The sequence below is a fragment of the Alosa alosa genome, chromosome 22 (assembly GCF_017589495.1).
Source record: "Alosa alosa isolate M-15738 ecotype Scorff River chromosome 22, AALO_Geno_1.1, whole genome shotgun sequence".
In the NCBI taxonomy this organism is placed as follows: domain Eukaryota; kingdom Metazoa; phylum Chordata; class Actinopteri; order Clupeiformes; family Clupeidae; genus Alosa; species Alosa alosa.
Window position 1 is genome coordinate 1,069,709 of NC_063210.1, and position 22,356 is coordinate 1,092,064.

The 22,356-nt window shown below is 40.7% G+C and overlaps 2 protein-coding genes across 9 annotated transcripts in view; one reads left to right on the forward strand and one right to left on the reverse strand.

Annotated features, from left to right (window-relative positions):
* Positions 1-117: 117 nt before the first annotated feature.
* Positions 118-11,851, reverse strand: galk1 (galactokinase 1). Its single transcript, XM_048233602.1, has 8 exons — positions 11,540-11,851; positions 8,547-8,736; positions 4,450-4,569; positions 1,930-2,065; positions 1,658-1,839; positions 763-913; positions 478-640; positions 118-357 (listed from the first exon to the last, which is right to left on the reverse strand). Exons 1-8 carry the CDS (start codon positions 11,705-11,707, stop codon positions 286-288), a joined length of 1,182 nt encoding a protein of 393 aa, XP_048089559.1. The 5' UTR covers positions 11,708-11,851; the 3' UTR covers positions 118-285.
* A 2,117-nt stretch (positions 11,852-13,968) lies between these two features.
* The window catches only part of ccdc57 (coiled-coil domain containing 57), a 120,905-nt gene continuing 112,517 nt past the window's right edge, over positions 13,969-22,356 (forward strand). For 5 of the 8 annotated variants that reach the window (XM_048233079.1, XM_048233084.1, XM_048233080.1 and 2 more), the window contains exon 1: positions 13,969-14,134. In XM_048233079.1, the coding sequence (XP_048089036.1) occupies positions 14,088-14,134 (47 nt within the window). In that variant the 5' untranslated portion in view covers positions 13,969-14,087. Of the gene's footprint in view, positions 14,135-14,275; positions 14,474-14,616; positions 14,776-22,356 lie in introns of those variants that run through there. The other 3 variants (XM_048233082.1, XM_048233083.1, XM_048233081.1) reach the window with 3 other exon arrangements.

Here is a 22,356-nt window from a genome sequence, read left to right on the forward strand (position 1 = left end):
TGATGATGGCATATAGTATCAAGCATGACATGTTACATACTGTTACTGTTATGAAGCAGGGTTCAAGTTAGGTGTTCCCAAAATGTCTCGGTGATTCTTAAGTAAAGTGTGAAGGAAAATGTACCATTTATACTGGACTTTGGTCAATTTAAATCTATTCATCACTGATAAAATATATTATAGTTTGGAGAACAAATGGGAAATCTAAAAGTTTTGAGGTTTATAAGACAATTTATAAAGAATCATTTTTCTGAGTTATGGTCTAACATTTCATATGTTTGCTGTTCAAAGACTGAGCACCCGGGCTCCCTTTGAAGGAGTTGTGATGTAGAATGTCGGATGTCCATTGTATCTTTCCTAAGAAAAATCAACAATTATATTATCATCTTAATCACTATAATTATATTTATGATATTATCCAATACATACAAACTCAGTCATCAATAGTTCCAGAAAATGGCTGGAGTGCAAACTAACCATGATGTGTTGTTTTGCTTGGTTGACAGCATCGGCCTGAAGAAGAGTCACTGTGCAACCACCAAATCCCCCACCAGTCATGCGACTCCCATACACACCAGTCACCTCCATGACTGCATTTACCAGGTCATCTAACTCCTTACAGCTGACTTCATATTGGTCCCTGGTAAAGAAAATATTCCATTTTTAATGCACAAAGCAAATTCCTGGGAAGTGTATCAAAGGGAAACATCAGTGAAGCATGTAACGGTGTGAAGTTATGGAACTGATCCATCATATTTTCACCTGAGTGAGTTGTGGCTTTCCACCATGAGCTTCCCAAATTGTTTGTAATCTTCCTGTCTTAAAGCCACAGTAGCCTGTGCAGTGCGCTTGATCTCCTCAATCACATGGCAGGCTCGCCGGTATGTCACATCGTTTATCCCACCTCTAGCAGCTACAAAACATCACACAAATGTATACAGCCACTTTAAGGACAGTTAGGAAATACTGTTTTAGCCATTTAGTGTAGCATCCTTTAGAAGTGATCATGCCCTTGGCCATTATCCTCCACTTTAAATATGTTACTATTAAAAATGAATAACCTGGCTAACACCGGACCGATTTTCAAAAGATAATTGGTCTGGGGATTTACTTCCGATTTCCAAGAAATGTTCCAGTAGTGAAATCAAACATTGGTACATTGTTAAATTGATACATTAAACACTAGCATACTGGTCAGTAAAGATTTTAAGTCAGTAATAATTAATAGGTAGCTTACAAAGCTATTCTTTCAAAATAGCTTCTCCAACATTGGGTAGGCTATAAGATGATAAAAACATAACCTTGCAAGCTGTAGGCTACACGCCAGATAAATAATGGCTGTGGTACTTCTCAAGGCTATTTTGGAAAGACACAAATGCCAATTTTTTTAAATATTTTTTTATATTTTTATTTGCTTGAAAGGTCTAAATGGCAGAAAAATTGCCAAATGACTATAAAAGCCCACTCAACAATTCGTCAGTTGGAAACTGTATGCAAAACACAAAACACAAATTCTCAAATAGCAAATCAATATGTCATATTAACATGTTAGGAAGTGCGTAACAAAATATTAAAACTTTAGATAGTGAAACTAACTGTTAGTTGCATACCGTACTGTAAATGTCAGCTTGCAAAGACTAGCATCTGTATTTCTCACCTTCTAGGTCCTCTAGGGTAGCATCCCTCAGACTGTTCTTTCCAAGCAGAGTAGCAGCCTCCTCACACTGTTGTCTTCGTGTGGAGTATTCACTCCCTGTGAGAGAGTGCCTCACATTGGAGTTTGTGATGAGAATCACAAGACTGGGGTCAGCCAGAGGCACTGGTGTAGCTTCCAATGATCTGGGAAAAATAAATGTAACTCGTCATGAAACTCGTCAAGATTTCACTATAAAGCGTAAAATGGGATATGTGTACTCGTAGTGTTGGTACCTGCAGTCTATGAGCAGTGCATGAGCTTCTCTACCCAGCACAGACACATACTGGTCCATAATACCACATGGCACACCTGCAAATGTGTGTTCTGCCTTTTGGCATGACATTGCCTTTGCCACATCGTCCAGATCATCTGCGGGTCCAGATATTAATTTATAGTCATTCAATGTGTTGTGTTTCAATGTTAGCAAAGACAATGGACCCATCACTAGTATAAGTATATATATACTCTTTTGATTCCTGCATTTATCCCAATCCGTGAATTAGTGAAACACACTCAGCACACAGTGACCACACAGTGAGGTGAAGCACACACTAATCCCGGTGCAGTGATCTGCCTGCAACAACAGCGCCGCTCGGGGAGCAGTGAGGGGTTAGGTGCCTTGCTCAAGGGCACTTCAGCTGTGCCTACTGGTCGGGGTTCGAACCGGCAACCCTCCAGTTACAAGTCCGAAGCACTAACCAGTAGGCCACGGCTGCCCCACTAAGCCCCTCCTGTCCTTTTTCTAAAAACAATTCGTAATTTTATGTAATGTTTTGCATTTACTTGTTTAGTTAAACTTATTCACTGTATATAGATGTTATTTTCGATTGTTTTTGTTTTAGTATTAGTCGTTTTTTCTGCCTATTAGTTAGCTGATGCCCTATGTTCCCCAGTTAGAGGGTCCTATGTTACCAGGGTCCTATATTCCCAGGGTCCTATGTTCCCAGGGCCCTGTCTTTCTTATGGATTTGTGCTTATTTCGTCTTCGGCTTATTTAGTTATGGTGTATAGTGATGTATGTAATGGATAATGGACGACACAGCGTTCGGCTCACAGAAAGACATACACATTCGAGGTGGTAAAACGGACCCAACGCGCCAGTGGAGGGCCGTTACACCTCGTAAATACATTTTTTTCTGCGAACTGAACACTGGTCCATTATACGGATTTGTGCTTATTTCGTCTTCGGCTTATTTAGTTATGGTGTATAGTGATATATTGGACAAAGGCGTCTGCTAAATCCATAACCATACCACTGTTGCCACTTGCCAAAAAAGTCTGTGGGCCCCATCATGACATTCTAAAGCGCATCGTCACTCGTCAAAAGCGTATTCAAATTTAGTAGGATGTCTAGTAGCAGTCCAGGAGTCTTTTAGTTATAAAACTAGGAGCGTTTTAGTTAAACGTCGAGCGCATGGCGCAACAAGGTGTTCCTAGGTTTCTTAAATCAGTCATGGGAGTGTGTTTGGGACGTAACATCATTTAAACCAATGACAATGACATCTGTCAATCCCTTTAAGGCGCGATGTCAAAGAATGCATCGGTATTTTGACAGTCAACGGCACATTTGCAGGAGGCTGCTTGCAAGACCGTATGGAATAGTCAAGGTAAAGGTTCGACTTCACGCTTAGACCATTATCGGTCTCTACAATCCCAAACTCTCACATTGCATGTTTGTTTACAAGGGATGCAAAACAGTTTATAATGGCAAATGTATATAGGGGGGAAAAATAAATCAGCGGTTTCATTTCACATCTACTGCAGCATAACTTAAAGCAACACCAAAGAGTTTTTTGTACCTTAAAATAATGTTTCCAAAATTTTTTCAGTGGTTCATCAACTCGTAACAGGGTGAACGGCACTTCTGCATTCGCTTTGCGGCCCTCTATCAGCTATAACCGCACTATGTAAGTTTGCCAGATCGGGTAGCAGATCTGTAGTTTGATGGAATGAGACATAAGAAACCACAAATTTGACTTGTATGATGTTGCAATACATCATACTTTCATAAAATCATGCAACATATTCTACCTTGTCTGTGGACATCGTTATTTGCAAAGCCGGAGCTGGATAAACAAATAGCGTGCGTGCTACAAAGGAAAAGTTCTTTGGTGTTGCTTTAATTTTTTTTTGTTTTTCCTTGCTACTGACAGCACTCCATGACCACAAACAACAGAGCTTTGTGTTAAAATCGCCTGGAGTTCTCCTTTAAGTGAGTTACTCACAGGAACCTGAATCCTTAAAAGGAACCAAATTTAACAGGTTTAGTACCTACCAGTTGCATCTACAATTCAGGGGAAAGAACTTTCCAGAGCTTTTGATAGCCTCTCACTATGGTAAAAATCATCAAATCACACGCTACTAAACACCACTAGAAAAGTTAAAAATGCAAACACCCACAATATATATATAAAAAAAAAAACATGAAATGAGGTATGAATGTCATAGTTTTAATTTAGAAGGGTGGAGGTGTGTTAAGATGTGCTAAGCTCAATTTTGGGTGACCTTCACTAAATGTTGGGTGATCACTTTATTTGTCAATCTCCCTCCTCTGCTTTTTTGTAAGATGGCCTGTATAACAACGGTTGTTGTTTTAAATGTGCTATATAACTAAAGTGACTTGACTTGACACAATTAACCCCACTCTTCCCAAACATAATTTCGTCCATTTCTAGAAACCATCTGTGGAGTAAACCAAGATCTTATCAGTACAGAACATACCATTAGAGAAGGTTAGTGAAAATAAATCTTGCCTGGACAAAGTTGTTGAAGGAATGTGTAAAAAGCAACTTCAAGTGAAGCTGAGCTTGATAGTCCTCCTCCCAAAGGTACACTGCTGATGATAACAGCTTGAAATCCAGGCAAAGGATGTGCTACCAAAGGAGAGTGTGAATAAAAGAGTGAACCCCAACACATCACTAGCCATTAAAGAGCCAAATTACAGTTTCAAACATACTTTGCCAAAAATCAAACTATTGTTTATCCAGGGAAGACTGACTGAGGATTTAGCCTTTTTTACAGTAATGCCCTTAACGTCAAGTGTGTTACTCAAGCACATGTTTATTTTTAACACATTATAATCATGAACAGGTTAGAGTTGGGAAAGACTTCATCTCCATGAAGAGATTAACCCAGCAGTGGGCAGAGTAAAGGATAAATGTAATCTCGCCCTGTTTGTTTAAACAACCCCTGGCAACTCTTGGAAGATGTTCATTCAGTTTTATTTTTTAGAAAAAAGACAAACCACAGACCTGCCTCAACAAATATTTTTCTGTAACAGATGAACATTCTGGCTTTGTGAAACCTAGCTCAAAAAATTACCAAAAATTGTAGTAATTTAAGGTAATTTATTTTGCAGATCATGTAGAGCAGGGGTCGGCAACCCGCAGCTCCGGAGCCGCATGCGGCTCTTTGATCCCAGCTCAGCTCTTGAAAATAATTAATGAGTATTTAATTAAAATGTATTTTATTTTAGTTTGTTCATTTTCAAAATGTAATATTCTAGGTCTATCTGAGTAATTTAGCCTAGGCCAGGGGTCGGCAACCCGCGGCTCCGGAGCCGCATGCGGCTCTTTGATCCCTCTGATGCGGCTCAGCTTTTGAAAATAATTAATGAGTATTTAATTAAAATGTATTTTATTTTAGTTCATTTTCAAAATGTAATATTGTAGGTCTATCTGAGTAATTTAGCCTATATAACTTTCCACCTCACTTGACTCCGAACCGTAGCCTGCACAATATTGTTACATTCGCGGTTTGTTGCCAAGTCAATATCAAACAAAATCACCGATTTCCCTCCATTTCAGTCAACGAGAACACTTTGTTATTGTTGATGTGTGCGCTTGCTGTAGGCTAGATAAGGAAAATATCAAAAAGGAAACGTCAGCGACCACAGCTTGCGAGCGCAAACACAAGGCTGAAATGGGAAAGTTTCCATCCGAAGACTGATTCTGAAAATGCGGAATGCTGCCCGTTATATATCGCACACTCCAACGAGTTAGTATTGCCAGAGACATTCTAATGTGGAGACACATCACTCAAAAAATACTCCACAGAAATGCATGGGGCTAGTTTGTCACGCCAATATGGCCGTTGTCTACACATCTCCCACCCCTTCCTCGGCAAAACGTCGACATGTGAATACGTTGAGCCAATCATGTGGTGTGATGTGAATACATTGAGCCAATCATATGGTGTGTTGTGAAGACATCGTGCCAATCATGTGTTGTGATCTCGCCGCTGGAGCAAGATTGGTGTCGTGGAAGCCTTAGCGCCGCCAAGATTTCTGCCGAAATGGATGCCCGACGAGTGCCCAAAAAGCGTTGTCAAATGGCCGCCGAGTGGAGGGACTTGCCTAAAAGGACTTTGGTATTGCTGTGTTAACCCTGTTCGGTTCCACTTGCTTGTGAGAAATCTTTCTCACATGAAAAATATAAAGACAAACCTGCACTCACGTTTAAGGGCAATTCCGCGCAAAACTGTCACATCCATAACGCCAACACAATGCCATGGTATTTAGTTGACGTTATGGATATGAGTTTTTTTGCGTGGAGTTGCCCTTAAATGGTGACAGCCTCAATTCTTGCATGAAACTTCATCTCACTGAATATGAGCCAGCCAGACTCCAAGGCCATCACCAAATCTAATCTCTGGTAGGCCCAATGTTCAATTTCGCCAATGACATGTCAACGAAAATTGAGTGTTGTGTTGTTAGCTATGATGTTACTTTGCATACCAAAGGACACTGGAAAAATAGGGGGTGGTGTTTACCTACATGGGAAGCCTACTTCTGTCATTTCACTTTACATTTCAAGTTACTTGCACAACTAGTAGAAAATGTATTTAAAAATCCTCTGTTGAATGAAAGTACTGTACGTTAAATATCCAAACTTTTTCTTGTAACTGTCTTTATGTGGCTCTTCTGAGATTAAAAAAATAATAAATTTGGTAAAAGTGGCTCTCCAGGCAAAAAAGGTTGCCGACCCCTGATGTAGAGGAAAAATATGGAATCATTCAATCTTGAGGAAGAAGTTATGTAATCACAAACCTAAAACATCATAATTAGTAGTTTTTTGCATCTTCTCTGGCTTTTTTCACAGCTTGATTGAGGCAATCAAGGATTGTCTACGATGGTTTTTCCAACTGTTTTCTGAAGATGTTCGTAGTGTGAATGTGTGTGCACTGCTTTTAAGATGTTCTTCAGGTCAGCTGTCTACGTTAACAGTTCTGAAATGTCCCCTAATGTGGTGATATCATGTGACTTTACATCACAGCTGGCATTTGAACTTCGGACCTATATGTTAATAAACTTAAATGTGAAAATAGAAAAACTTTTACATCTGCATATAAGCATCCCCTGGTAGGTCATATACCACACTCAGACATAACTAATGCAAATTATTTAAGATTAGATTGTTGCACTGTTTTCATGTTTGTTGCAGGTGTGAACATATTAGGCTTAGACAACTCAATACTTAATCTGCCATGTCTGTTCTTTGCCACTTGTGACTGTCCCATTGTCTGTGCAATAGTGTTTTGGAGTGTTATTGAAGAAGATGTTGGAAAATGAGGAAGATGTTGAGTACATTGATGTTGGACAGTGAGGAAATCTGTAGGCCTACATAACAGGTTTATGATTTGTTTGGTTATTTTGATGCAGCACAGGTCTTGTAAGCTAAACCACATGTTCCTTACTCTGCTCTTACCTTATAGACCAATTTAGGCCTAATAAAAGATACACCTAGACAAATAAAACTATTTAGGCTTAATAAAAGATACCTCTAAATAGAATCATAAACTATTCTTCTAAATGTCTCATTTCATACTCAAATCATATTACTATGAGCATAACATGTATTAACATTTTCTCAAGCTAAAATCTGATTAATTACAAGCAAATTTAATAAAGAATGGGAATGTATGTTTGACAAATATATTCTTAGTTGTAATTTCTCTGTATGTCCTGCTGGTGACCTCAGTGAGAAGTTTCTGTTAAGATGCTCATAGCCATTTTCGAATACTCTATATCACTCGTAGATCTGCGAGTGTTTTCAAAACGTTCTTAAGCAACGATGGTTTTGGGAAATGGTCCCAAAGTCTTAAAATGTAAGAGGGACTTTACGAACTACTTAGGTTTACGATGCTTTCAGGAAACTGGGCCATGATAGCAGTGCGTAGATTTGCCCAACATTGATAACAGAATTCATAGTTTCCCACCTTTTTCTACTACTATACTCCCACCCACCTTTTTTACCACTACACTCCTCCTGTGATTGTAGTATTGTTATCCTACAGGTAAATTGCAAAGCCGAATGTTAAGCTACCAGCTGCCTTCCTTTTCTCTACAGTTTTTAATAGCTCATAGTCTGTGTGAAGACTGATGTCAAGAAACAATTTTGTACAAAATAGATGATGTCATTGTATTACATTGTTATTACATATTAACACCTGCATACCCGAGAGCTCTGACATCAAATCAGTATATCCAAATACGGGTATCAGAATCAGATCAGTACAGGGAAACAAGTTGATCAATGCATCTCTGGCAAGTCTACTATGATCAGTTGTGGTTAATGCATGTAGTATTTCAGTCAGATTTATCTTCAGTGTTAGTAAACAAAAAAAATGTTGCAAATTCAGCATTAATATTCATAATAAATAAGGATAGAAAATATATGTCTCAGTATCTTTAGGTATTGTAAAAATGGTGATGACTTTCAGTGGGGTTGAATGATTCGGCAAACTACTCTATGGAGGTTTGATTTAACATACGTATTACATTCATAATCAGAAATAGCTTAATTTATATAATAATATATGAAATATCCTTTAATGTAGCCCAGTGGCCTACCTCTGTAGTTCTGAATCACTCCTTTAACATAATTAGCCCAAGAGGGTTTCCCAGGCAGAAGGGGTGCAGTGGATGTTGGCAGATCAAAGTCAACCCTTTTGGATTCTTCCAAAACCTCTGACACAGTTAACACTGAGACATTTTTTCCTGAGATCTGACTGCCAACTACCACAGTTACAAGAGGCAGAGCCTAGATGACATGGAAATATATAGTTAGAAACCATCTAAATATAATTTAACATGGCTCACATAACTTTTGAGTGAATTTTTGTATGGTTAGTTAGCAGACTCTTTTATCCAAAGCAACTTTTATCCAAAACAATGTCATAACAATAATTAACAATAACAGTAAACAAAATACTGATAATATAATAGAATCAATTACAATAAAACAAATTAAAAATAACAAACCAAGTCTATTGCTAGAATAGCCTGCACTAGGTAGGGAAAGAGTTTTTACTGTGATCTCTACATTCTGAGGAAGGGCACTAGATGCTAATCAGATGACCAAAGTAGCTGAGAAGGGACAGGATGGTGCTGATCCAGTGGAGTGAGGGACTTACATTCAATTCTTGCAACTATAAGAAGCCAATAAAAAGAGACTAGTAGAGTTACATGTGTCTCTTAGTTAGTTTAAAAACTAAACGCGCCACTGCACTTTGACTCATGCAGTAGATTTACTTGCAGATACGCCTGTTAACATTGCATTGCAATAGCCAAGTCTAGAAATAATAAGGGCCTGCATGAGAAGTTGTGGTGCATATCGTATAAGAAATCAAGCAGGCAGCCACCTACAACACCACTGACTTAGAGGAATACACATCAGTCGTCACTAGCTACATCAGCAAGTGCATTGACGATGTATCTTCTCGAAGACCATCACTACACATCCCAACCAGAAACCATGGATGACTGCAGAGGTGAGGTCGCCACTGAAAGCCAGGGATGCTGCCTATAGGTCTGGGGAAGAGGCAGCTCTGAGAAAAGTGAGAGCCGAGCTGTCCTGGGCCATAAAAACAGCAAAGCGCACGCATGCTCAGAAAATTCACAACCACTTCACAGACACCAAAGACACATGACGCCTGTGGCAGGGAATACAAGTGATCACCAACTACAGGCCAGCTCCACTCTCCTGTGATGGTGACAGCTCCCTCCCTGAACAAAACATCAACATCAGTTGAGGGCTGCAACTTCACTTTTTAAATGACAATATCCTGGCCGGACTACTGTTGTCAGTGATATAAGTATTTGAAATGAACATGATTTCTTAATGTCTAGTGACATATCAGGGCCATTTTATGATTAATTGAAATATTTTTCTTACATACGGTTCCTTTAAACAGTGTGCATGCTTAACATTAGTAAAGCATCCTTGTGCTTCAGTCATCCACACATCCAGCTCCTAACGTTTTGACAAGCATATCTACCAATTGACCTTGTTACTGCCCATTTCTAGCTTTGCTGTCTCCATTCTTTCTGTTTCTGTTGTTTGCAAAAATATATAGTATTATATAGTAACCAGCGACAAGTGCAATTTGTTAATCGCCGTCATTCTCTCTCGTGCGCAAACAAAAATGTGTTACGTTCTAAGTAGCCTAGTGCGTAATTCTGCTTCATAAAGTTGAACAAATACATTTGGTTATTTCACAGAAAAATATAAATAGCCAGTTTATGGTCTACTACAGTGCAGAGTTGGTAAATTATGGTAGGCCAACTTGGAGTGAATATACAAACAGGGGAAATTCTCTGTAGCTGAGTAGCCTGATGGTAGGCAGGTGCGCACGTAGACATATGGTCGAACACTATGAAGCGCCAATGAATTGTGCGCTCACGACAACCACGCCGTTATCCTAAATAGGTTAACTTAAGACATCGAGAAAGGGCAGTGGAGGGTCCTGTCTTTTTTGAAAATTCTGTTCGAGCCGGAAATTTTGACGATTGGTCCTGTCTCGACTTTTCTGGCTCGTTTTGAATCGCCTTTGACTACTCAGAGTGGCTGCCTACAGGCATGCTCAAACATGTCTTAAAACAACCCTTAACGTTCGTTTTCAAAACTGTGCAACTCACCGAGTGATAAAAATAATTTTGTGGAAATGCATGGATTCCAGTTGATGCTACTGGAAGAAACTGGAATCCATGCATTTCCAACGAACTATTTTTGGAATCCCTTATCATACCTGTTCATTCTTACTGGTCGCTCGACTTATCGTGACTAAATTCAAGATGGCTGCAAATGCTAAACTTTGTGAAGATCCTGTCTGCATAAATCGTCTTGTAAGTAAACTACCAATGCTTTTTCAAAGTTCTCAGTGTCTCGTTTTAAATGTCAGGGCCCTCGGAAGTCTACCAATGAAGTGTGGAGATACATTGAGCCTCGTAAAAATGGTGTAAAACAGTGATTTATTTGCATGGCTAGCCCGATGCCGAAGCACCACCATTGAAAAAGCTGTTGGTAGCAACGGCTAACTAGCGCCAAATTTTGGAGTGCAGGGGACAAGCCGAGATGGACATACGTTAACACTCGGTATCATGTTTCAACACACTTTAGGTCAATATCACACCGGAATTCTCCTTTAAGGGTTGTTTTAGGACATGCTTGAGCATGCCTGTAGTCAGCATTTTAAGTGTCAAAAGTTTGCTGTGGCACAAAAAAGGTTGAAAACCACTGCCCCAAAACTATATTTCTCCCGCTTCCCAGGTGCTCATGAACGCACCATTATTCCCACATGAAGTGTGTCTACGTGAATGATGATGTTTTCAAGGTTTTTCCCATGCCCATGAACAACGCACCGTTTGCACCTCCGAGTGGTCTGTGACGTGTTTGTGTGAAAGGAATCAGTTGGTCTCAAAGTTTAGCTTTTTCGAAAGCACCTCTCCGAACACTGTGCATTCTGATAACATGTCAAGACAATAGACAGTACTGTAAGTAGCCTAGGCTTAAATAATAGTCATCCTGATGACAAAAATAGTAGGCTAAACTAGCCTTCTCTTACCATAGGCAAGACCAATCCTTCGTTGTAATCGGTGTGCTCTCCAATCAAGTTAACTCTCCCTGGAGCACATACGGCAATAGTAGGACCTTTCTCTCCGAAGGTTTCAACATGCACTCGCCGAGCCTTGTCCACCAATTGCTCTACAGTAGGGATCGGATAATTTGCCATACTGCCGGCTAAGTTATCGGCTTGTTCAGCACAACATCAAACAGCAGAATTCTACCAGTAGCTTATACCTGCACGAATCGATATTTCTCGAAGTCATATGATTACATGAATATATTGTCGAAGTCATATGATTGATTTCTGCGTGTCAGCAGACTATATGGGCGGAGTTTACTTTGAATGCGTGTCGCGGCCAGAGCTTCCTCTTTGGAGGCCCCGCAAAAGGGAACCTTTTATATGGAGGGAACATACCGCGGTGAAATTAGTTTTATGTTGGATATTCTACAGATATTTGGATTCATTTCGGGTTCATCAGCGGTTTCTGCTGTGCTTTCACTCAGTCTTGGCAGACAACCATGGGACACCCCCTTAGTCCAACTGCTTAGTTTTCACCAAGGGACCGTCAATAAATTACTTTCTGAATTTAATTTGTTCTTTAAAAACACCTTAGATGTGAGATGACCTAGAATCCCCAGACCAATGCATAACAGTTCTGAGTTGGACTATTCAGACACCTCAAATGAATGTTTTTTTTTTTTTTGCATCTCACCTGTTCACACCCAATCCCCTTCCAATCCAGAGCTTGAGCAGTTTGGCAGTATCCATCTGCAAGCCAAGGGGGTTAAGCATTTCCGTTTTATGTGTGTGTGTGTGTGTGTGTGTGTGGGATACAACGGTACAGTGTGCCCACGGTTCGGTATCATGGTTCTTGGGCCACAATAACGGTACGGTTTTGTAATTTTAATATAAAAAACCCACATATTTAAATAACTAACTATATTTTGCCTATATAGACAAAAAAGGCAGTGTGACTGATTAGGCCTAGTTTTTAACTGTAGGGTATTTTCAATTGCTTAGTGCAACTATCAGTGGAGAGAGCTGGGGTCAAGTCTCTTACTGTGATGTTTAATATAGAATTTAAAAGTTACATTTCTGTTGATTACTGAAGAGGGCTAAAGCACATCAAACTGCCTTGGTAAAATATAGTTGCCTTGCTTTGCCTAAATGTGTATGGATGGGACATGATATTATTGAATAACATGACATTGTAACATTTTTCTCCAACGTGATGGAATCTTGAGATAGTATCCAAATTCACCCGCAAATGTGACTTCAGCCTTTATTATTAACCTATCTGGGAAATATTAAGCGTGTTTTTGGTGTGGTTTTGTTAGTTTATCTAGGACGGCGCCAAGCTACCGGCCGATTACCATGAAACGTGGAAAGAATAGATTATATTAGATTAGATTCAACTTTATTGTCATTGTGCAAAGTACAGAGACAACGAAATGCAGTTTGTGTCTAACCAGGAGTGCAAAAAAAAGCAGAAAAATGCAATGTAATATACAAAGCAGTTGGTGCACAGACAGGACAAAAGTATACAGTTGTTTTCAGAAGGTGGTTTAGAGTACCGGTAGTATAAATTAAATATAAATATGTGCAGTCTATTAGCAGTAACCTTATAAGAGCAGAATAAATATGGATATGTAATATGAACAATGTATGAACAACATGACATATGCAATGTAGTAAGAACAATATAGATATATGCAGTGTATTAACAAATACAGAAAAACTGAATAAATATGGATATTTAGTAAGAACCATATAAACAGATATGTACAGTACAGCTATGTGCAGTGTAACAGTGCAGAAACAGTAACATTATAATAGTATTAAGAATAAGTGTGTGTGCAGGATGAAGAGCAGTAGAATGTGGCTATGTATAAGTGTAATTACAGTATATACATTTGTAAATAAATATACACTAACTTGAATGAACCCAAATAACAAGTCTTATGAGTCATGTCTCAAGAGTGAGGGCAGAATAAACCCCTGACTGCTCACATTTGGGACAGTCTACTCCCTTCCTCAACATTTATTTATGTGACTTAATTATGTGAAAAAAGTTGGAATGTCATGTTCATATTCATGTGAGAACAACATTGAGTCAGGAGGAGATGTGATGTAGGCCCTAGTAGTAGTTCTTTACCCATTCTACTAGTAGACGCTGTGCTGCCTGTCACGGCTCTCAGCACTAATTTAGGTAGAACAAATATATTATAAGGTGTGGAAAAAATATAGCATTCTAAGGTGTATTTTCGATTTAAATGTCTTATTTCATTATTTTCTTACTTTACTTTCCTTTTGGTAACACCATACAGTTTTAATGTAATAATTTTCGTCTTCATGAATTGAAAAGTAATGAATATTGTTCTGACTTTTATTTTGAAGGATTGGCGAATGGCGGCCATATTGGAATTTTCTTTACTGTCACTAGTTTCACACACTACTCCCAGCGACATAACTGCAAGGAGACCGGTTAGGCGAATGAGTTTATCAAAAGTATGTTACATCTTTCATATCCTAAAATAAATTGCATATGTGTGCGGGACCATCCTTTTGTCAACTCGCGTTGCAGTTTGTAAGGTAAGGTTCGGTTTTCTTTGGCCAAATTTATCTGAGAGCTCAGCTCTGGTATCTGGCTAGGCTAGTTTAACGTTGCTTAGCAACTGAGCAATTGTTTACAAGCTGCTGTTGAGGGATCCTCGGGGGTAGCACTAGGAGGTTTAACAAACACTGAGATAAAACGTAACCTCTTGGTTGTCTGAACTTTTAGTCTAGAATACGCCTGGATTAAGGGGAAAATGTCTCTGATTTTGAACAAAGCTTTTCTTGCAGAGAGGTGGCAGACCTTGTGAATATCAGGCTTGTTCGAGATGAACTGCGTCTGACTTTGGCTGTCAACGTGAACTTCAGAGGCTAACGGTGTGTTTCCACACAACGAAATTTCGCGTCGCTCTCATTGAGGTTGAATGGAGACGAAATTCGCCCTAGTTTGCAGGCGAAACAAAGTTGGCCAAAGTTACAACCCACAACGGCACCCCCCGTGTCGCGCAACTTTAATGCTTTGAATTAAATTTGGAAGCAGTCACGTGGGTGTGTGTGAAACGAAGCTTCGGACGTCACTGATCACGTGATTATCACAAAACGAATCAAGCTCCGATACAAAGCTTCACTCCAAATTGGTTCGTGTCTTCGATACACGCTTCGAAGCAGCGGGTTCACGGGTAACATCACTACTTCATATAACATATATCATGTGCCAATATTTTAGCTTCTGTGTTATCTACATAAACAATAAAAGGCAAAATAAGACTCGACTACCTCGTACGTAAACGTTAGGTTCCCGTAAGAAGAATGTTTAGCATGTCCGGTTGAAGGGAAGCTAACGCACTGAAGGGAGATAACAGCGTAGTCCAGCCAGCACGGAAACTCGTGAACAAAGCTATGTAGCCTACAATAAAGCATAGAGGCAAGTAAACCTAATGAAAAACCGTAGTTTTACCGTTAGGTAGTCTAACGATAATCATTTCAGAGGTTTTCGATGGATTGACCGTAGGTCAGAAAAGTGGAAAGAAGATTAGCTTCAAGACTAGAAGCTATAACTTTTTTGTTTTGTTTTACCATGACTGTTTTTGAAGATGATCATGTGTGGTAGTTTCAACTTTAACACGACTTGATATCACTTGTGAGGATGATATTAATAATAATACATACATAAATGTTTAACTTTGATGACTTTGAAGGCGAAGGAAGTGTGAGAAGAATTTCTGTGTATCTATCATATGAGTTACAAGATTCAGTTCGATGGCTAACGTTAGGGGTTCGACTTTTGAAACCAGAGGCTTCGAAGCACAAGTGTTTCGAAACACTGCTTCGAAACGTGGTTCAAAACAGCCATGTCATGTGACCACTGCTTCGAAACATCGTTCAAAATCCCCATGTCATGTGACCAAAGTTAAGTGAACCCAAAGATTGTTAGATTGTTAAGATATTTCATCAGGAGCCACTTCCGGGAACCCGGATCGCACGAGGGGGGGTCAAAATCCCCCTTTATGCAGAGCAGAGGCAGCGACTGCTCCACTGAAGTCTATGGGCATAGCTCAGAATTTTGCCACATATGCTAAGGTCTTGGTTCTATAGAGTTAGGAATGTGAATTTCGGGCACGTTTCCATGATCCTCAAACCCTTCTGAACATTTCAGGTACATTTTTAGCATTTTTGAGCATTCCAGTCTGGAGAAAATCGACTTTTATATCAGGTGTCGCCCGGTTATTTATGCGCTGCTGTTGGCGGTTGCAACGTATGCTCATCAATACGTCATCGACACGCCTCTTTATGCAGACAGGATTCGATCCCCATTTCGCGCCCATAGACATGAACTACGACGAAGTATCTTGCTCCGCCTTAACAATCTTTGGTGAACCTTCGGTGCATTTAACCGGTGTCGGCAGGCGTGCCCACGCGTTCAATTAACAGTGTAGCTTTCTCTTAAAGGGGTGGTTCAGGATTTTGGACATAGGACCTCATTTCCAAGTAAGCAAGTGTGATATTTATCAGTGGAGACCGTTTTCAACACGTTTCATCCAGTCCTTCTAATTGCAGAGTTCGCAGGTGCTAGGCTAGCGCAAGTCAACGGTATGTGCTAGCCTGCCACTAAAAACAGTCTTACCCACTCCAATGTACACCCAAAGCTTCGGAACAATTCAGCACAATTGCTTCGAACGTTTCAGTGTTTCATAAAGCCTCGCTTTGCCCATCCCTAGCTAACGTCACAAAGTTAAGTGCGAGTCTGCGCAGTACTGGGGGGACCAACTGAAAAATGATTGCCCTCCCATTGAGAACGACGGAGTCTGTTCGTCCATTTCTTTTACTGTCTATGGGCGAAACCGCTAACCTTTTGATTGCAGTGTCTAGCCAGTGGTGGCAAGCGAGCTAATTAGGCTAATCAGCTAATTCAAACGTTTAAGTACTTAATGAAGATATCCAGGGGTCTGTATGCCTCGACTAAGTTGATGTTGCCTATAAACAACAATTCATGTTCATAGAAACAACAAGGTCAATAAGACATAATATATTCCATACCTGTGTTGCAGCATGTAGCCTAGCTGTCTAGCTAGGTTTACAATGCAATCCAATGTCCTAAAATACTAGCATTTCGCCTGTCAGCTAGCTAAAAAGATCGAGTGCTTACACTAACATATATAATGGTCTATTTAGTAGTGTATGTGCTCTGACTAAGTTCGTGTGGCATATAAACCACAATTCGTGTTGATACAAGTGGCAATGTTCGTGTAGAAACATTTTAATCCCATACAAATTTTCGTGTTACAGCTCAGGTAGTCTCCGCCATCTTGGTCAGACTTTTTTGTAACTCCCGCCTCCAAACACAAAGACGCGGACCTGATTGGTTCTCGAATGGTCCTCATTTAAATAAAGTTAAACTTTGGCCAACTTTGTTTAAGCCTGCCTCGGCGATTAAACTTTCATTTAAGCCCAACCAGGGCGAATTTAGTCTCCATTCAACCTCAATGAGAGCGACGCGAAATTTCGGTGTGTGGAAACACACCATAAGGGATAATGTATAGAACGCCGGTCATTACTGGGAAAATTAGTCCCGACAGGCCGAACCGGACCCCGACCAAGGGGGCAGGCGAATTCCCGGAAGTAGAAGAATCGATGTAGGCTGGAGGGACCACCTCTCTGCTAACTCCCATAGAAGCCCATTCATTCTAGGATTTTTTTGAAATACCATAACGTCATATAACATATATCCTGTGTCGATATTGTAGCTTCTGTGTAATCTACATAAACACTACAAAGGCAAAACAGACTCCACTACCTCGTCCATAACGTTGGTTACCCGTAAGAAGAATGGTTAGCTTGTTCAGTTGGAGGGAAGCTAGCTTTGATTAATCTCTCTTTCGCGCCGTAGGGAGATAACCGTATTGTTTGGATAAGAAGCTCAGTCCACCTTACTGTCTATGACGGTAACTCATAAGCAAAACCTAGCATACACGACCGTATGTTAAGGTAAAGCATTACACAGAGGCAACCTAATAACAATAAAAAAAGTAAACCTAATACCATTTATATGAGAAGTTGAGGGCCCCTCCACGGCCATGGTCTTACTATCACCCATCATGTTTTTAACCAAAGAAAAATGGGACATTAAATTACAACAATTCTTAATTATTATACTCAGTGCTGTCTTAACGCTCAAACACGAACAACAAAAACAAAAGGAACTTCCCCTTAGTCAGCAACATCTAACATTCTGTCACTCTGACGTAACCTTACCTCCCCTCCCCCTTCCCTATCTAAATTCCCTTCAACTACTTTACTCGGTCCGTGAGGCCCGTGAAGTCATCTGCAGGACCCGTGGTCGTCTACTTGTCATTCTGAATAAATTCGTCTGCTTCCTTCAAATCTTTGAACATTTTCCTCTGCCCTTTCCAGGTGAAGATGAGCGTAGCAGGGTATACCAATCGATGCTTCACGTTTAGTTCCTGTAGTCGTCTCTTCGCCGGTGCAAACTCCTTCCTTTTCTCTGCCAACTCCCTTGTCAGGTCCTTGAAAAACGACATCTTGCAATCTTCCCATTCGATTCCGCGTTTCTCCTTGGACACCTGTAACACTTTATCTCGAGCTGTTGAATGTAGAAAGCGGATCAGGATCGTCCTTGGTGGCTTGTTCGGGTCGGGCATAGGAGCCATTGAGCGGTGTGCATGTTCAATCTCAAAGTCCTGGCCAGCGAGCCCAAGTCCTTCGGATAATATTCTTTCCACATATTGTATCACTTTGCCCTTCTGCTCTTTGTTTTCTTTCAGTCCCACCAACTTTAAAAGTGTTTCTCCTGCTCCGATTTTCGAGGTCTTCCACCCGTGTCCACAGTGTCTCTCTTGTTTTGTTATGTTTCTCGACACCTTTTTCTATTCTTTCATTTACATCCTCCATGTCCGATATTCATTGTTCGGCATCTCCAAGCCTAGTTTGTATGCTATCCACAGCGTCCTTTAGCTCTTTTGAGGACTGTTTAATGGCAGCAACGTCCACTGCTACCAGTTCAAGTGTTGCATTCATCTTTTGTATCTCTTCCATAACTTGATCACCTGTTCCCTCGGGCTTCTCGTCGTCGGCCACCCTGCTTCGCGCTGACTGCTTGCTTTTCTTTCTCGCGCCTTGGAAAAAGTTTGCCTGTTTGTTCGCCATTTCACAGTTAGACCTTAGATAATCTGCAGACTGACGGTCAATAGAATAATCAGCTCCAATAAAACAATCGAAGTGTACGCGATAACGAAGTGTGTGTTTCTAGAAAGGGAAATTAAATGATGGTCTGTCAAGAGCGCCACTAGCGTGCTGCCATCTTTCTCAGCGGTCCCATGTGACTACCAGTGCTTTTTCAAAGTTCTCAATGTCTCGTTTTAAATGTCAGGGCCCATTTATTTGTATGGCTAGGTTAGTTAACTCGTAGTGCGCAGGCGCTAACCTTAATCATCTAGCGCACATTCAGGACAACAGAAATTGGAGTATGACTTGTGTACATGTCAAAAATGACGCACGTCTTCGACACGCGCAAATGTGACGGAAGAGCATACCATTTCCCTATGGAGTGATGAGTGTTGGAAGGCATGGGTATCCTCTATCCCCCAGTACCCATCAAGTTCTCCTGTAATTGCACATATAACATTAAGTTACTATTCTAGTAAGGTATAGGCCTTGCTGCTCTTGGGTGCCCAATCCCAATCCCAATCCTCCCCCACCTTTCTTATGCAGCCCTTGCCACTTAATCTACCAACCCCCTCTTCTACTGCACTTAGACCCCCCCCCCCATAAATGCACAAATAGGCTGACACCAGACATAATTTCACTGCATTTCTTACTTCCAGTAACTATATGCATGTGACAATAAACTTCCTTGTATCCTTGTATCCTAACGCACCCTGTTGAAATGTGTCGCTCAAATTAGATTCCCGGTAGGCTAAATTCTGGCATTGTGTATTGGGCCCTGGCCATTTTGCCTCCACGTTTGTGATAAGATGTGAAGCCTCACATATCATCTGGCAATTATTAAAATAAAAATGCGTTTCAAACACCAACACCATTCAAGATTCAAGAATCTTCACATGCATAATTTGTGGAACAAAAAGCAGGGAAATGGGATTGCGACTGCAACTCCCAGCTGTGCAAAGTTTAATAATAATAGAAAAGTAGAAAATCGAAAACAGAAGGGGGGTGGGGATTAAATAAAATTAAATTTAAAAAGTTTATGAAGTGGGGGGAATTATACATTCATTGTCCATATGGCTGGGGGAAAACACTTCTTAGTCTTTCTGTTCTGGCCTTTTGAGATCGAAGCCGCTTTCCAAAGGGCAACCATTGAAAAATGTTATGGCCAGGGTGATGACAGTCCTTTAAAATCCTTTTTGCCCTTAACAGGCAGCGCCTAGTGTAGTCCTGAAGTCCAGGAAGTGCAGTGTTGGTGATTTTCTCTGCACACCTGATAACTCTGTGCAAGGCCTTCTTATCCTGAGAGTTGCTATTTCCGTACCAGGTTGTGATATTACCAGAAATAACAGACTGTATTGTTGCTAAGTAGAATTTTTTCTGCAGCTCTTTGGATATTCTGAGTTTGTTCAGCTTTCTAAGATGGTACAAACGCTGTCTTGCTTTTTTCACTGGATGTTCAATGGTGTGTGATGGAGCGGCTTGTCCCTTCTAAAGTCAACCACCAATTCCTTGGTTTTGGCAATGTCTAGTACAAGGCTGTTGTCATTGCACCATGATGTCAGCATCTTAATTTCATTAAGATAGGCTGTCTCATCGTTGTTGGAGATGAGTCCAATCACTACTGTGTCATCCACACATTTGACAATGGAGTTGGAGTTGTAATTGGCTGAACAATCATGGGTGTATAGGGAATAAAGCAGGGGACTTAAAACACATCCTTGGGGGCACCAATGTTGAGGGTGACTGTATTTGACATACAGCTCCCAATCTTCACCGCCTGTGGCCTGTCCATCAAAAAGCTGAGAACCCAGGAGCAGAGAGATGTATTAAGTCCTAGATGTTTGAGCTTGGTGACTAAAATGTTTGGCACAATGGTGTTGAAGGCTGAGCTATAGTCAATAAACAGCAGGCGTGCGTAATTCCCCTTCCCTTTGTCCAGGTGGGAGAGAGTGGTGTGGAGAACATGGGATATGGCATCATCAGTACTCCTATTGGGTCGATAGGCAAACTGAAAAGGGTCTAATGAGCCAGGTGTTGATGAACATATAAAATCTTTTACCAGTCTCTCAAAACATTTCATCTCCACTGACGTCAAGGCTATAGGGCGGTGCTGGGTTGGTCTTCTTGGGCACAGGAATAATGGTGGATCTTTTTAGGCACCTAGGAACTACAGATTGGGCTAGAGACAGATTGAAGATGGTTGTTAACACTGGTGCAAGCTGGTCAGCACATGATTTTAACAACCGCCCAGGAATGCCATCTGGGCCAGCGGCCTTTCTGCTTTTCACTCCTCCTAAGTGCTCTTCTCACGTCATGCTCAGAGACGGAGATTGACTGGTCTTCGGGCAGATCGCACGTAGCACCGTTGTTAAAACTGGCTGCAGGGCTAACAGCGTAGTTGTGAGAATGTTCGTCACTGACCTCAAAGCGTGCGTAAAATAAGTTCAAGTCATTTACCAGTGTAGGGTCCACATCTGCGGAGGTGGCCGATCGTCCTCTGTAGTCAGTCATCAACTTCAGTCCCTGCCAGACACTCCTGCTGTCGCGATTTCCTAAGTGCGTCTCAACCTTCTCTCTGTACCGCTTCTTCGCCGCTTTCACTGCTTTACACAGTTGGTAGGAGGCCACTTTGTAGGATGTCATGTCACCAGATGACTGGCCATTGTTGTATACAGATGTTCGTGCGTTCAAAGCCTCTCGGATAGATCTATCAACCCAAGGTTTCTGATTTGGGTACACTTTCACAGTTACCTTGGGGATAATTTCATCAGTCAGCTGTGAAATGAAACATCACCACATCGGTGAACTCATCGCTGTTGTCAGAGCTCATCCTGAACATGTCCCAGTCGACATCAGTCAACGCGTCTTGCAGCATGATCTTTGATTGGTCAGTCCACCGTCTCATTTCTCTCACAGCCGGAGCTTCCTGCTTTAGACGTTGTTTATACTTCGGGAGAAGAAGGATGGCAGCGTGGTCGGACTTCCCAAACGCCGGGAGACGGGTGGCTTTGTCCATCTTTAAATGGAGAGTAGCAGTGGTCCAGCGTGTTTTCACCCCTAGTTGGACAGGAGATGTGTTGGAAAAAGTTCGGCAGAACTAGCTTGAGGTTCGCCTTGTTGAAGTCCCCATTAAGAGAGCATCAAAAAATAGAAATGGCCTATGCCCTATAGCCTATCCATTAGACCTTAATGTGATTTTTTTTTTATTTACTAACTGTTATAACATCAGTTATATACATTGTCTATTTTCTATATTATGCAATATTTAAGTATAAACAAAATATCTTTTTGGTCCGTCTCAAAGTTCTTGTCAACTCTGTTATAAAACTGCTTAAAATCCACACATACTTTGAATATGAAGCATGATGCCTACACAGAGAGATGTGTTAATTCTGCATAGATTAATGATAACAGAGTTGACAATGATGTGCTGCCAACTCTGTTTTCAATAGCATTTAATGAGAGTGTCAACTCTGTTAATTTAAGATTTTGCTCTTAAAATGATGACTAAATATGTTTTTTTTTTTTTTTTCAAATGTACAAAGAGCCAAAGTTCTCTTAGGGAAAGCATCATTTAA